Source organism: Carlito syrichta, unplaced genomic scaffold (genome assembly GCF_000164805.1).
Source record: "Carlito syrichta isolate Samal-C Ts95f unplaced genomic scaffold, Tarsius_syrichta-2.0.1 Scaffold288986, whole genome shotgun sequence".
Lineage (NCBI taxonomy): Eukaryota > Metazoa > Chordata > Mammalia > Primates > Tarsiidae > Carlito > Carlito syrichta.
The window spans coordinates 373834-390053 of NW_007233082.1; the positions used below are offsets into that span (position 1 = coordinate 373834).

Sequence of the window (16220 nt, forward strand, 5' to 3'; positions counted from 1 at the left end):
TGTATTTGTTTCTTAAAGTGATTTAATATTTCACAGTTTGGTGGACAACTAAAGAAGCATTGAAATTGCATTCTTTGAATAAGGCTAGCTCTATTTCATTCTGTCAGATGCAAACTAGAGATGTTAGTGCAAAATACAAATATAAAGCAGACATTTGTTTAAGCAAACAAGCAATTTGTTCATGTGTATATCTGATCCTGATTTGAAAGAGGTGCAGGCCTAGCTCAACCATTCACATTTGAAAACTATAAACTGTCCCATTGTCCATTAAAATGACCCTATTGGCAGCCCAAGACTTGGAACACCAGTTTCTTCTCTAAGAAGAAACAATGCCTGTATTAACAGCAGGGATGTGCTGACAGCGCAGCCGCCACGGGAGCCCAAACTAAGTCATGACATGGGAAAGATAATAGACAGATAAAGCTATTCTATTACCTTTATCCCACTTTCCTCCAGGAAAGTGCTTCATTGAACATTAGATGCCTGGGTAAGGCGGGCATGGTCTTTCCACAGTACCCCAAATTACCTGACATTTATTTCAGAAGGAGTTTTATGAGACCATTTCAGGTAAACATTAGGCTTTAGGTTAGACGTCTTTAATTCAACCTGAGAATGAAGGGATAAACTAATTTGAGTGTTTATTTTTTTTTACTAAAACAAAACCAAGTCCAGGAAATTTTTTTATCATTCTCAATAGCCTTCGGATTAGATTCTATTAACAGAATTTGATATATAATGAAACTTTTTTAAAATCAAGGAAAAATATGTTGCCAGAATTGCGTGCCATTGTTTAGCCTCATGTTGTTCAGGAAAAAGAAAAAGCACTTACTGCAAAAGCAACACTTTTTCTCCCAATTCTTATGCCGTGATTGACTAGATCCTACTTTTTAATAAATAAGTCCTTGGGAAGAGAGTATTTAGACTAACAATTTTCAAGGGACAGGACACCACACTGCTAATTAATTTATAATTCTTAATTTGTAAATTACTGTGCTGTTGCACACACTACCCAAGTGACATAAAAGCACTCTTAGATGCACCAATGAGATAGGGTTGAATCAGAGCATGAAGAAAGTGTCTTAGATAAAAAGTAGAAGCGCTGTCACACTGGGTTACCCAGACTTTACATTTTCTGTAATTTGTTTTTGTTCATTAGGAAAGGAAAGCTGTTTTGAGAGGATAATTCAAAGGTTTGGAAGAAAAGTGGTGTATGTTGTCATAGGAGATGGGGTAGAAGAAGAACAAGGAGCAAAAAAGGTGAGTATTTCTAGATGGAGCATCTTAGTTGATTTACTTTTTCTTAGTCTTCAAACTTCTCATAACTGGATTATTTAAACAAGTTCCATTTTTCTGAAAGGCCATGACTGTGTGCAAAACTATAGGCACGGAAAAAGGGCAGAGTCAAATTCAGTAAGTATGATGTGATCCATTTGAAGAGTGGTGTGCGCAAGCTCGAGGGCCATGGGTGGCTGGTCTTCATAGAATGTAGACTTTGGGAGCAGAAAGGAAGGCTTCACAGTGTAACCACCATCCAGAACAGAGAGATCACACATACCACACTTGTGCCAGTGGGCCCCTCTCTGCACCCATGACAGACATCACCAGGTTATTCAGACCTTGTTACCTGAGCCCGGATGCAGCCTAAGAACCTTTCAAACATCTTTCAAAACTCCTCTACCAGTTGGTCAGAGGTGGCTTGTAAGATGAAAGCCACCTGCTGCCCTAGAGGACTTGATACCTTCTTTTTATCATGAGGTCAGCTCCTGCTTCCCTAACACACTGGGAGAGAAGGAAGGGAGCAGACCCAAGTACAAGTCTCTTGGTTCCCATTTTGCCCACTGCACTCTATCATATTCTTCGGAATCCCCACAAATGTAATACTCATTTATCTTAGCGAAAGCTTTTTCATTATGCCTCTTACTGCATTTTTAAAAGGGAAGGACCATTTTCCTTAGCCTGGCACTCAGGATCTTCAGAGTCTGGTTACAACCTACCTTTCCGGTCTTTCTCTCTCTGTACCTTACAGCACAGTCATATTTGTCTGCTCACCTTCCTTTGACCATGCCTGGCTCCTTTTCATAGCTGTTGCCTCTCCTTGAAATCATCTTTTTCCCAGTGCCTTCCGTCATTGTCTAATTCATCTGTAAAATTCAGTTCATATACCACCTCTTGTATCATCCCTGTTTTTAAGAGCTCAGCTATAGCACTCTGACTTATACTTTAACTGAGAAGATGTAGTGGCTAAATAGCTTGAATTCTTGAGCCAGACAGCCTGGGTTTGAATTGTGGTTCTGTAGCTTACCCTTTCTTTGACTTTGAATAGGTTCCTTCTATTTCTCTCTTCTTGTCTGTAAATGGGAACAGTAACAGCATTTAGTTCATTGGGCTATTTTGAGATTTAGATTTCATTAAGATAGGTAACTCCCATAAAACAGCCTGATGTGTATAAAGTATACAGCAAATGCTAGCTATTGTTAATTATTTGTGTATATGCCTGTGTCAGCAATAAAATTTGATCTTCAGAGAGGTAGGGATCTTATGTTGCTTAGTTTGTTCTTTGAGACCTCAAAATTTTTTAAAGCTTCCTAAATCTTGGCACAATTGCACCCTATAAGTCTTTCTTGAATTGAAGGGCATTAAATATTTTATGACGGAGGGCACAGAACATTAATAAGGGAACCCAAGCTTTATCTGCATGATGTACCTAACCCTGAATTGTACCCCACATCTTTAAAATAAATAAATAATTTTCTCAAAGAAAAAAATATTTTATGAGAATAACTGATGGCATAATTTTCCTCTCTCTTTCCCACACACTCACTCATAGAAATCCATGTATATTTCCATAAAGGATAAAACAATTCAGCTTTTCTGGAATATTCCAGCATATACCAGAAATGGCACACAAAGTCACCAGATCATAGGTGCAGCATTGAGCTTATGCATGATATGTGGCCAGCCTTCTTATAGGCTCTAAAGGTGGCTTAATTCACCTTCAGTGCCTCTGAATCCCACTAATAACACAGACACTGACCCTACTTCTATAAATAGAAGATTTCACCGATATCCACAGATACAAAATGTGCCCGAGATACGCTTGAGAGTGGTTGGTGCTAGTGGAAACCTACACATATGTCAGGTCTACTAGTACTCAATGCAAAGCAGCATTGACCATTTAAGCACGAGTTTTGACCTTCTCGCTTCCTTGGTGGCCAACCACTATTGCCACTGGGTACACCTGTTTGAGCTGTCTTTAGAAAATAAAATCTTCCCCAGACTAAATTAGAATCCCTAAAACTCAATCCTAGAGCATTGAAGAGAATGTTTGGTGAGAATCCAGACTCAAGTCTTCTTCCTGGGAAAGCCTCTGGAATTCTCAAGTCATTCCTATTCAGGACCTGCTAGCGGCCAGGGGCGCATGGAACAGATTTGCACCTCTGAACAATGTGGAAATCAAAGAGCAGCTTTCATGCCAATGTGGCCCTGGGCCAAGGTGTGAATCTGCCTCCAGGCTTTTCCTTCTCCCTCTGGTATTCACCAGAAAGTTGAATTTCAGGAGAAAGTTGCCAAAATGTGGCTTCCCAGCTTGTGGTAGACAGAGGGATACATATAAAAGTGATCACTTGAAATGCAAGGAGCACAAATGAAATTCTTTGAACCCTATGAAGGTTTCCAGGGATGGGTCCCTTCCTAAATCTCTCTGATTAGTACAGTTTCTTAGAAGTTTGATTTGCATGAGCACAACATGGAAGAAATAAATAAATTCTTGGTTTAATGTTAGAGTTGAAAGTATTAGTAGAACTAGATTATTTGCTATCTTTGAAGAGCAGTTAAAATGGTTTCTATTGTTCATCTTTGGACATGTCATTTTATTTATACATGGCACAAACAAAAAAGAAATTAGGCAGCCACCTGCATAAAACGTACTCTGAATTTTTTAAACTACAAATGCATCCTCCTAAGTTTCAACTTTGATTTTGTGAATGACTGTATGTGATAAGAACCCAGAAACATCTGTTGCAAGCCAACTCTTTGCACACTGATACCTGTCCATGTGTATGTGTAAAATGTACAAATTTTGCAGAAGGTTCAGATTCTTAATAATTTTGCAAATGATTCAGATGTCATCAATCTACCACTCAGAATGATGGGTTAAAACATTCCTTTCTTGTTTTCTAACTTTATTGAAAGAATTTTTGTCTAGTCAAATATTAGTCCTTGTATATGAGTTAAGAGACAAATATCTAATAATTCACAATAGATAATGGGTAGCTTTAAAGTGGAGCAAAAATACATAAGTAGAGAATATTTAATCTTTAACCTAGGGGAAATAAAATAACAGGGAAAAGGACTCTACAGGTTAACAATATCTCATTTAAAATGATGTAAAAACTCAAACTAAAGACACAAATTAAGGGATGGCTATCTAGACAAAAGGCAGGTCTCAAGGTGCAAAAAGTTGGTTTGCAACAGATATTGTTGGACTTTTGTCACATACAGCCATCCACAAAATCAAAGTTGAAAGCTAGGAGAATCCATTCATAGTTTAGAAATTCAGAGTATGTTTTTTGTAGAAGGGTTAATAATCATAATAAGTAACAAGATTTGCTACTAATTATAAATCCTTATTATGTTTCCTCTTTTAGATATTCCTATTATCTCAGTAAATCCCCCCAACAATTTTATAAAGGAAGGAATCCCTAGACCCTTTTACAGCTGAGAAAACTGAGGCACAGGAAGGATGGATAATTTAGCCAAAATTACACAGAAAGTGGCCAGCTTAGAATTTTAACTCAGTTACTTCCTCTGGCTGTAAGATTTAGTAAAAAGTTTATGTGAACTATATACTACATTTATATGTTTTAAATGTGATGTGATTTACAAAAAAGAATTTACGTGCTTATTTTTAAAAATAATTAGAATAAAATACAAGTTTTATTTCTTTTGGGAAGTAGATATAACTGTGTGTCTTCATTCCCCTAATTTTACTCATGAATAAAATTTTGAGAACACATAACTAATTCTGATATTTGCTTTAGTTCCTGAACAATTTAGATTATTAAATAAAATTAGTAGTGAACTAGTGAAGTATTTCACACTTGAGCACTAAAGTGTTTTGCCAAATCAAAACATTTTGCATGTCTTCAAAATTGATTTTAACCACTGAGCTTGCCTCTCTTAGTTTCTTATATCCTCTAAAAACCTACTACAACACTCTCCTCTTTTCCCTATAGAGATGTCATTCATCTCCCTAAATAATGTTCTTTTGCTAGAGATTGTTACGATTTTTAAGCCCAGAAACAAAAACCAGTAAGTAAATCTGCCTGTTGCCTATTTCGTTAATAGTCAATTGAAATCCATTCTGTCATCCTTACTCTCTTTGCCAATGTAGTCTGGGGGCTTTCACCAGTAATTTAATCTCACTCTATAATGTGTATCATTAAAAATACCTCCTTCAAAGAGAAGAAGTTAGAAATACCTCTGTTTTGTAAAAGAACAACCTGATTCTAAAAGGATCTCTTGGAAGAGTTTCTGTCAGTGCTTCTTTGTTCCCAGACAGGCTGTGGGAAGCCATCTACTTATGGAAATCTTCCTTTGACATACGTCTTTTGTTGTCAAAATTGACCAAGCTTTCTTTGTCACTACAAAATTCTTTATTTTCCTAATACAACATGACTTGAGTGAAAATAGACATAGGTATGATTTATTTTTAAAATCATAATGTAAGTAATAGTCTCCTGTATGCTAACATCTAGTTTTCATTTTTAGAGTAAAAAATGGCCTTGCTAAACTAATTTGCTTTTCAGAGAATTATTTTAAATAAATTTGTTGTGAATAACGAAGGGGAAAATTGCAACCATGCATTATTCTGCATTATGAGAAAGGCTTCATTAAAAAAATGTTCATTTTAAACGTGCCCTCCAAAACTTGCTTAAGTCTAAGGTAAAGTTGAGAACCTGATTAATAATACTTGATTCTAAGCTTATCCTGGAGAAAAATACAAACCACTTTCACAAAATTAAAAAAAAAAACAGTTGGTAATGCAAATGTTTTGTTTTTAAGTTTATTTAATTGGGACATAGAGGTTACAAACACCGAATACAATGCATCTTATTATTGTAAAGTCAGTCATTCATTAATATTTAATAGTTACTATATGCTAGGTTTTTTACTGGAGTTCATCTTCATCCTTAAAGAGCTCACTTATGTCTAGAAGGAAGCAGAGATACAAATAATAACAGAGAGATGCTATGCAGTACGTTTCATAATAAGTTCTTAGAATAATCTATATCCCAAAATATTGGTACCTCCATGTGTAAACTTTCTAGATAGAATGTATGTATATGAAAACACAGATATGTTGCTGCTGTTTTTTAACACAAGTGGTAACTATACACTTTTTTCTGTACCTCTTTTTTTCACTCAATCATCTATCCTGGCAGTTATTCCATATCAGTACATAGAACTTTGCATGTCTAATCCTTTTAAGTGACTGCATCAGTATTCCATTATGTGGTGTGCTATTTAACTAGCCCCCTGGGGCTGACCATTTAGGTGGTTTCCAGAACTTACTATTACAAACATTTCTCCAGTGAACAGTCTTAATGTGGTCCATGCACGTGCAAGTGCGTCTGTGGGTTAAATTCCTAAAAGTGCAATATTGGGTCAGATGCTTTTAAATTTTTGAAACATTTTATTAATATATTTTAATAAATCAACAAAATTCAATTTACTTGTGAGTATCCCTGTTCCTGGCTTTTTATAGGACTAATGTTATATATAACTAGAAGGGGTAAATGCAAAATATCAGATGAGAAAGGGGGGGTAAGGGATTTTGGTAAGGTGCTCCTATTGGCAAGAGGAGCAGGAAGGATGTGTCATTATTTTCCCAGTTGGCAATATTTTGGTTCTAGAGATCCAACAATATGTGCCACTTTAGATCTTGCTACTCACCTCTCTCAACACATGCCTAATCTTGATAAGCTAATATGTGCATTTCACAGTTACAGCTATCATTTCTATTATAATTTGTGGGTAGCTCTGTTTGTAGTCCCAGGGCTCCAGTAAACTGAAAGAATATCTCCATTTAGGTATCCCATGTTATACCTATCAGAATATCTGAATACAAGCAAATGAATTCAGCAGTGCCAAACCAGTTTGCCCACTCATACTTGGTGTTCTTTAATTCTAAAGCATCACCAAGTCACCTGAATTCCCTCTTCACAATATAGCTTCCTTCTGTTGCACCCACTCCATTTCCACTGTCATTCTGCCTAGTTTCTCTGCCACCAGTCAGGAACACCTCCAATCATCCTCATTGGTTGCTGCTCTAAATTGCTTTAAAAACCTCTTCCATGGTATCTCCTGGCACCAAGGAAGTGTTAGCCTCTATCCTGTAAGGTAAAAATCTAAACTCCTTAGTTGGATATTCCAAGTGCTTCTACCTTGAAAAACCTCCTTCCTTAACATCTCTTTAATGAACATACCATTCCAACCTCATCACCTCCAGACTAATTATTCCTTCTAACAGGTGTCCCATCCCTGCTTCCTATCCACCTCTCCAACATTGTCCATTCTTCAAACACAAGCCCAACTTACCCTCCAGCTTACAACTGAGCTCTTTTCTCTCTGGATTTGTCATCTTAATTCTTAATCCTTCACTGCCATACATTGTAATGAAATTGTTTCATCAGATATGTTTTGCCTTCCAAGCAGTTCTTGGCATTGGGTACATATGTCTTATGTATATTGCATATTACATATCTACTGTAGCTACAATGCTACACAGGTTATAGGCTTAATTTGATAATAAAGTCATAGACTTTAATCTGGAAGCAACCTGGAAGCAACCCTAAATCATTTCCCACTAGACTTTCACTTTATAGATTAAAAAAATAAATAAAAAACAAGCAGGGCTCCAGGGAAACAGTGCCATAATTGAAGGTCACAGAGCTAATGTCAGAGTTGAGAGTATAACCAAGGTCTTCTCATTCTAGCATGTGTTTTTCTCTTCCTCTCTTCCCAGCATTTCTCTCTGATATCATATAAGGAATACTCCAGTGGCTAAACACTGAGGCAAGCAAAAAATTGTTTACCTTTTACCCACTTGTCCTGGGAAGTTCTTGCACATGTGTAAAATCTTTGTATCTGTATGTGCTTAGTTAGGGAAAACATTACTATTGTGCAATATTAGTTCTAACTATTTCTTAATAGGAGTTTGTCACCTATCCTCTCCCCTAGACTCAGTCTTCCTATAATCATTCACTTAATTCTAAATGTACATTTCTTTGAAAGCCCACTATTTCTTGTGTGAATGAAACTGCTGACTATTTCAGGCATCACTTTCCTTCATGTTCTGAGAGACTGCTGAGGATGGAGTTACTGTCCTCAGGTGAGCGTGTCCCCAGAGTCTGCTAGTTCTCTTTCACATACACCTGAGGTTTGCCAGTTCTCATTGTAGAACCTTTGGCACTTTCATTCACATGAAATGAATGGCCCCATCGCCACTGCACTGTGATGACTTGTCTGTAGTATACCACAGGCATATGTAATCATTTGACCTCACTTCAGGGTACTGCTTGACCAGGTGGTTCTTATTAATACTCTATACAGGAAGACTAAAAAAGCCATTAGTATTTCAATGCCATTAAACAAGCTAATTTGGGGCTCTTTGTGGATCATCTAACCTTTCCCTATGGCATTGAGTATAGTTTAAATGTAAGAGTTTAAGCTAAATGTGCTCTGGGCTGGCATCAACCCCCACACCTGTACAGATGAGACACATGGCCATTGGAGCCATCCTTTGTTGACTATGGAATTCAATGCCCAATTTACATTTTAACCATGTACCAAAGAATAAGCTGAATTTTTTTCAGTTCCTTTTTCAATTTCTCTGTCAGTCATAGCATTCTTCAATGCCTGTTTCTGAGAATACCGTTCACTTTCAGATTTGAGTTGTTCATGATTGTATATGAAGAGAACTTACCTAACTTCAGATAACTGGCATGCAAAAGAATTTGACACAACCTGCTCTGAAAAAAAAAAGGCATCCTACCTCTCACAAGTATTTTTATATATTTTAATGAAGATAGTCGTCCTAAAGTTTTCTGGATGACTATCTGAAAAATCTGCAGCATCCCTCATTACATCCTGAAATAGTGGTACTTAAGGTCAATAGACATACCTTATAGCCCCCTTCATTCAGTCGTTGATAAGAAGCTTTGGGAAGGGCAGTGAATCACTGAAAAATCTAATAAAGAAAATAAGAAAAGCACAAGTTAAATAGAAATAAACAGATATAAAAATGGATACTGAGTAGATGGCTAGATATTTTTTAAAAAACTATACAGTTGAATACTTGAAAACTTTGAAATAATGGTTTTCTTAACAAATTATGTCTTAAATGGTTTTGAGATTCTGTAGTAAAGTGATCAGGATGCTGAATGGCACACACTGGATATACACATAATTTCAAATATGCCTCTGTATACATTTATGAAAATATAGAGAAATGTCAATAGTGGTTATCTTTGTGTAGGAAGATAAGAAATGATTTGTATCTTTTTATATGGTTCTATATTTACAAATGTTTTACAATGTGCATAAATTTCTGTTTCAGTAAGAAAAAAGAAAGAACGCTTTCTCTATTATAATCAAACATTTTTTGTAACCCAGAAATATGAATCCTAGTTATTCTTTATTAGGGACTATGACAGAACAGAGCTGGGGAAGGGAAGGAGGAAGGGAGGGATGGAAGGAGGGAAGGAGGGAAAGAAAGAGAGAAAATGTGTTTTAACCTATATAGTGCTGATAATTTACACCTCTGAATAACAATGCCACAGGGAACAGTTAGGAGGCATTACAGCTTATGGGCTTCAGATTCAGACCTAGTATGAATCTTGGCTTCACTCCTTACTAGCTATTATTTAAACCTCTCTATTCCATCTCTAAGCCTCAGTTTTTATCAGTAAAATAGTGATAGTAGAACCTATCTGTCTCTGAGGTACTCAGCACAGTGCCTAACATAATACCCAATAATTCAGAACTATCATTATTATTGATAAACTCCTTAATCGGGCTCACCAGGCCCTGCACTAGCTGGCTCCTGCAGTCACTCATGTCATCAGTTATGTCTTTCTCTCAGCCAGTATGCTAACAATTTCTCCACGATCTTCTGTCCTCCAAACCATACAGCCATCAGAGTGCTTTTCTGAATGCTCATTTTTTTCATACCTGACTCAACTATCATCTCTTTTAAGGCATTTCCCCAGTTCTGTAATCAAAGATAATTACCCACCTCCGTTCCACTCCTCTAAAACAGTGGTCCCCAACCACTTTGGCATCAGGGACCAGTTTCGTGGAAGATAATTTTTCCGTGAACCAGAGGGAGGGATGATTTCAGGATGATTCAAATGTATTACATTTATTATGCAGATCATCAGAAGCATTAGATTCTCATAAGGAGTATACAACCTATACCCCTCACACACAGTTCACAATAAAGTTCACACTCCTATGAGAATCTAATGCCACCTGACAGGATATGGACCTCACCTACCACCCAACTCCTGCTATGTGGTCCAGTTCCTAACAGGCTGTAGACTGGTACTGGTCCATAGCCCAAGGGTTAGAGAGCCCTGCTCAAAAACATGTAACTGAACACTCATGATTGTTGTACATTTCTGCTACTCACCCAGACTGTGAGAGGGTGGACCTGGGCAATATGCATCTCTGAATCTTCTACACCTAGCACAGTGTGTGAATGCTAGGTACATCTTACAATATAAAAATCGCTAAGTGAATCGCCCTTTTAAAAATCTACAAAGAAGCCGGGCTCGGTGGCTCAGCCTGTAATCCCGCACCTTTGGGAGGCTGAGGTGAGTGGATTGCCTGAGCCCGTGGTTTCGAGACCCGCCTGAGCAGCGAGACCTCATCTCTACAATAAATCAAAAAATCAGCCGGGCATGGTAGCACATGCCTGTAATTCCGGCTACTTGGAAGGCTGAGGCGGAAGGATCGCTGGAGCCCAGCAGGTTGAGGCTGCGGTGACCGGGAGTGGCCACTGCACTCCAGTCTGGGCGATAGAGTGAGACTCCAACTCAAAAAAAAAAAAATCTGCAAAGAGATTTTTAGTACTCATTTTTGGAGGATTATGTCAAAATAGTCTTGAGTCCAGAAAGGCCTACATTTAATACTGAAATGTGGTGTATGTTTTTAACAGATAATTTGAGGCAAAGACACTGTTAAAAAATAACTGAATAGTTTGTATCCCGGTATATAACAGCTGTGTGATCTACATCTAGTTACTATTACCTACAGATTTTAAAAAAAAAATTAAAAACCACTTCTGTTTGCTTCTATGGCAAATTCTCCTATTAGTCTAAAATTTTCTTTATTTTCTCAGAACTATAATTGCAAAATATACTCTGGAATCCACATTATTTTTTGTATGTTAAAAAAATCCTATTATTTATGGGCTAAACTAAATTTTTTTCAATTAAAGGTGATTATTTCTGTCTCATATTTAAGAAACAGATTTTGTTAATGTCTGAGTACTTACTATAGTTCTTTTGAGCAGTACAGGTTTATCATCACATTTTCATTTTTCATGGCTCTGCTTATTTTTTGTTATTCTCATCTTTGGCTTATTCGGGTGTTTCACAAATATTTCTATTATTTAAACTAGATTTTTAGATTGATGGTTCAAACAACAACTACAAAAAAAACCCAAAACAAACAAAAAATACATTAAAAATTTTTCCATATGATAAAGTCATTTTAAGGTCAACATAAATAATAACTGATGGAAGTAAATGAAAAAAGTTGCTTCCTGTATGAGCAAGATCAAGTTAGAAAAAATGTAAAATACCACCAACTAAATAAAACTGTGTAAACTCATAAAGTACAGGCTTTTAAAACTTTCAGCATGAAAAACCCACGTATTTTGAAAGACAGCTGTGCTCAGTAACATGCTTTTATTTAAAGCTTGGAATTGGCATCCAAGTCACAGTGTAGATCTAGTTAGGAAATATCTAAACCCTTCAAAGAAACAGACTCTAGATTATATTTTAAAACTCAGTCCAGTATTCTTAGGAGAGGATTAAGTTTGAATTTTTGTTTTAAACAGATGTGATGTTAAGATGCTAGCTGGAAGTTTTTGCAATACTGAAAAAAGGGAGTGAGCTTGGTGGTGGATTTCAGAAGGAGCTGGCAGGGTTTGGGCACATGCCCTGTCCTCATCATTTGTGTGTCCCTTGCCTTGTCCTCACCATGCGTGTGCCCATCCCGAGTTTGCGTGTGCCCCATCCTCACCCTGCGTGTACCCTGTGCCCTGTTCTTACACTGTGGGTACCCTGTTCCCACCATGTGTGTGCCCCATGCCCATTCTTCACCATGTGTGTCTCATCCCCACTGTTCATGTGCCCCTTGCTCTGTCCTCACCATGCATGTGTCCCTTGCCCTGTCCTCACCGTATATGTTCCCTGTCCTCACTGAGGTGTGCCCTGACCTCACTGTGTGTGTGCCCTTTGCCCTATCCTCGCCATGTGTGTACGCTGTTCCCACCATGTGTGTACCCCGTGCCCTGTCTTTACCATGTGTGTATCCCAGTCCCACTGTGCATGTGCCCCTTGCCCTGTCCTCACCGTGCATGTTCCCTGTCCTCACTGAGGTGTGCCCTGTCCTCACCATGTGTGTGCCCCATCCCCAGTGTGTGTGTGCCCCGTGCCCTGTCCTCACCAAGTGTGTACCCTGTCCCTGTGTGTGCACCCCATGCCCTGTCCCCACCATGCGTGTGCCCCATGCCCTGTCCTCACCATGTGTGTACCCTGTCCTTGTTGAGGTGTGCCCTGTCCCCACCGTGTGTGTCCCCAGCCCCACTGTGCATGCATCCCCTCCCCTCTCCTCACCACATATGTGCCCTGTCCCTGCCATGTGTGTGCCCCATGTTTCGTCCTCACCATATGTATCCTGGCCCCATCGTGTGTATGCTCTGTCACCACTGTGCATGTTCCCCATGCCCTGAACTCACCATGTGTGTGCCCTGTTCTCACTGTGTGTGTACTCCATGCCCTGTCCTCATGTATGTGTCCTGTCCCCACCGTGTATGCCCTATGCCCTGTCTTCACAATGTGTGTGTCCCATCCCCACTGTGCATGTGCCCCTGGCTCTGTCCTCACCATACACATGTCCCTTGCCCTGTCCTCATCGTGCATGTTCCCTGTCCTCATTGAAGCATATCCTGTCCTCACCATGTGTGTGCCCATCCCGTGTGTGTGTGCCCCATGCCCTGTCCTCACCAAGTGTATACCCTGTCCCCGTGTGTGAATCCCATGCCCTGTCCCCACTGTGTGCATGCCCCATCCTCACTCTGCATGTGGCCCATGCTCTGTACTCACTGTGCGTGTTCCCTGTCCTCACTGAGTTGTGCCCTGTCCTCACTGTGTGTGTGCTCCATGCCCTGTCCTCACCACGTGTGCCCTGTCCCCACCGTGTGTGTCCCCAGCCCCACTGTGCATTATCCCCTGCCCTGTCCTCACCATGTATGTGCCCTGTCCCCACCATGTGTGTGCCCCATGTTTCTTCCTCACTGTGTATGTCCTGGTCCCACTGTGTATGTTCCCCGTCCCCACTGTGCATGATCCCCGTGCCCTGTTCTCACTATGTGTGTAACCCGTGCCCTGTCTCGTGTGTATGTCCTGTACCCACCATGTATGCCCCATGCCCTGTCCTCTCCATGTGTGTGCCCCATCCCCACTGTGCATGTGTCTCTTGCCCTGTCCTCACCATGCGTGTTCCCTGTCCTCACTGAGGTGTGCCCTGTCCCCACCATGTGTGTGCCCTGTGCCCTGTCCTCACCATGTGTGTGCCCCTCCACAGCACGCGATGCCCTTCTGGAGGATCTCCAGCCACTCGGACCTCATGGCTCTGCATCATGCCCTGGAACTGGAGTACCTGTAACCACGCATGGCACTTTGACACCACACAGCTGCTCCGGGACCAGGGACAGATTCAACAGGCCTGAGTCTCATATCAGCACCAGACTCCAGAACTTAATTATTTCAACATGATGATGCACAGCAGCTGTCGGTCTTGACCTCTGCTCTAGTGGTCAGTGGAGGACCACATCTGTTTCTTCAGAACCGCTGGTGACTCTAGTACTGTGAATCCAATGCGAATAAGCCATGAGAATGTTCTAGCACAGCATAATGTGTCTTTGCCACATTAACTACACGGTTCAAACCTGTGAAGAAAGGACCTGCAAACGCTTCAGTTTTTAGCATTTTCAATGTGACATCAACAGCGTCTCCAATACAACAAACTTGATTGCACAACAGACTGAAATGTGTTTCCTGAATACCAGTAGAGGAATTTTCTTGTAAAGAAGGTTTACTTTTTGGTGTCTCATACCCAGGGTAATCTGTACATCTCTACTTATTTATGAACAGACTTTTTTTTTTAAACAGCTTTATTGAGGTATAACTCACATACCCTACACGTCACCCAAACAGACTTTGTTGACATCAAATAATTGAAGAGACAATAGCATTAGAAATAAGTGATGAAAGGCCTTTGCCTCCCCACATGGCAAGTACGGTACTTTGAATTTTAGCACATTGCGGAGTAGTTTAAAGTATGTCTAATTTAAACATGTAATATGTACATCACTGAGACAATCATGTACAGAAATAATTTTTGGTGTAAATTTGTAATAATGGATGATTCTTTTACATGTTGTGTAGGAAAATGATATTGAAAGGTAGCAATGCCTTGATAGTGAGGTATGAGGCAATGTGTGCACAAACTCATGTGCAGTGCCTTATCTAAGTATTGGGTATAAATATGTAGATAATGGAGTTTTTTTAGATAATGTTGTCAAGACCAAAAGCATGGATGTCAAGTGTCAATACAGATTTTGTTTTCCAAGACATTTTCTTTCCCATCAAGTCATCTATAATTTTTAAATGCTGTTAGGAGGGCCTTGATAAAATAACACAGCAATTTCTTAAATAATTTGAAAAAACGAAGAAGTCCTCTTACCACCTCACTTTTTCATTTCCACTCTAATGTATTATATGTAACTACTTGGAAAAAAATGATTATTCAAATGCTTCTTCCCACAGAAATATTATAGATGATAATAGATATATTTTATTAATAACATGGTTCATGAGTTGGAGGCTAGCAAAGCTTTTATGTGCTCAGAATTATTATCGTGTCTGCATTTTCTTGTTTAGATAAAGGAAAACATTACCATGTATCAGGAAATCAGCAAAACTTGGTATTACTCCCGACATTCACATTCTGTCCGTTCTCCCCCCACCCCCGAGGAAAGTTCATTGCCAGCAGTGAACATGACCTGGTCATCATCACTGTGGAAACAATGTTACCTCCACTTGCATTACATACTACATGGCAAGCATTAATCTGGGGAGTTAAAATGATCACCTTTGTCATACCACAAGCAAGTTTCTCCAAAAGCGATTAATTTCACTGGGCACTACTTTTTCTCATCTAAAGCTTTCCATTGTCATGAAATGACTCTTAGGATGAATTTTCTTTAATATTGGGGGAAAAAATCACCAGCTTTGACCCAAAGTAGCTGAAGAGCTACTCCATCCTTTTCTGAAGTTTCATGTTTTGCTGCTAGAATTAGTCATTTGTGAATTCTCCAAATTGTTTAAATTAACAATTGAATTAGTATTTCCTTTTTTGCTTGAAGCAAACCGAAGTTGACAATTTTGTTTAACCTTTTCATTTTATGTTTTTGTATTCTGCAGACTGAAAAGACAAAGTTTATCTTGGCCTTACTGTATAAAGGTGTGTTGTGTCCACAATTGTGTACAGAATTTTTCTTCATTAATTTTGTGTTTAAGTTAATAAAATTGATTTGTGAAGTACTGTAAGCTCCTTGAATGTCAGTTTCATTTTCTTTTTCTCTTGGCTCTATGAAATGACAGGATCTTGGTTGCATTAGAACACTGGAAGTCCAACAAAAGGAAGTTGTATGAAGCAATTGCTGTGATGGCTTTATCAGTCCTTCAGGGGACTATACGTGAAGGGTAACAGCTGTTTCTTTGATCACTGTAAGAATTGATGAATGGAAAAGCTCTTCACTTCCCCAAAACCATATAAACTGAGCCCTTACTCAGATTTATCTTCTATAGAGCAGAATTCAGCATAAAGTATCTTGGATTGCAGAGCATAGATTTAGCCACTTA

At 39.0% G+C, this 16220-nt stretch overlaps 1 protein-coding gene across 4 annotated transcripts in view; it reads left to right on the top strand.

The window, feature by feature from the left end:
• EYA1 (EYA transcriptional coactivator and phosphatase 1) overlaps positions 1-15905 on the top strand; it is a 333490-nt gene extending 317585 nt beyond the window's left edge. For 3 of the 4 annotated variants that reach the window (XM_008054057.2, XM_008054059.2, XM_008054063.2), the window contains exons 17-18: positions 1157-1257; positions 13879-15905. In XM_008054057.2, the coding sequence (XP_008052248.1) occupies positions 1157-1257; positions 13879-13959 (182 nt within the window). In that variant the 3' untranslated portion in view covers positions 13960-15905. The remainder of the gene's footprint in view (positions 1-1156; positions 1258-13878) is intronic. The other variant, XM_021710442.1, reaches the window with a different exon arrangement.
• Positions 15906-16220: the final 315 nt, after the last annotated feature.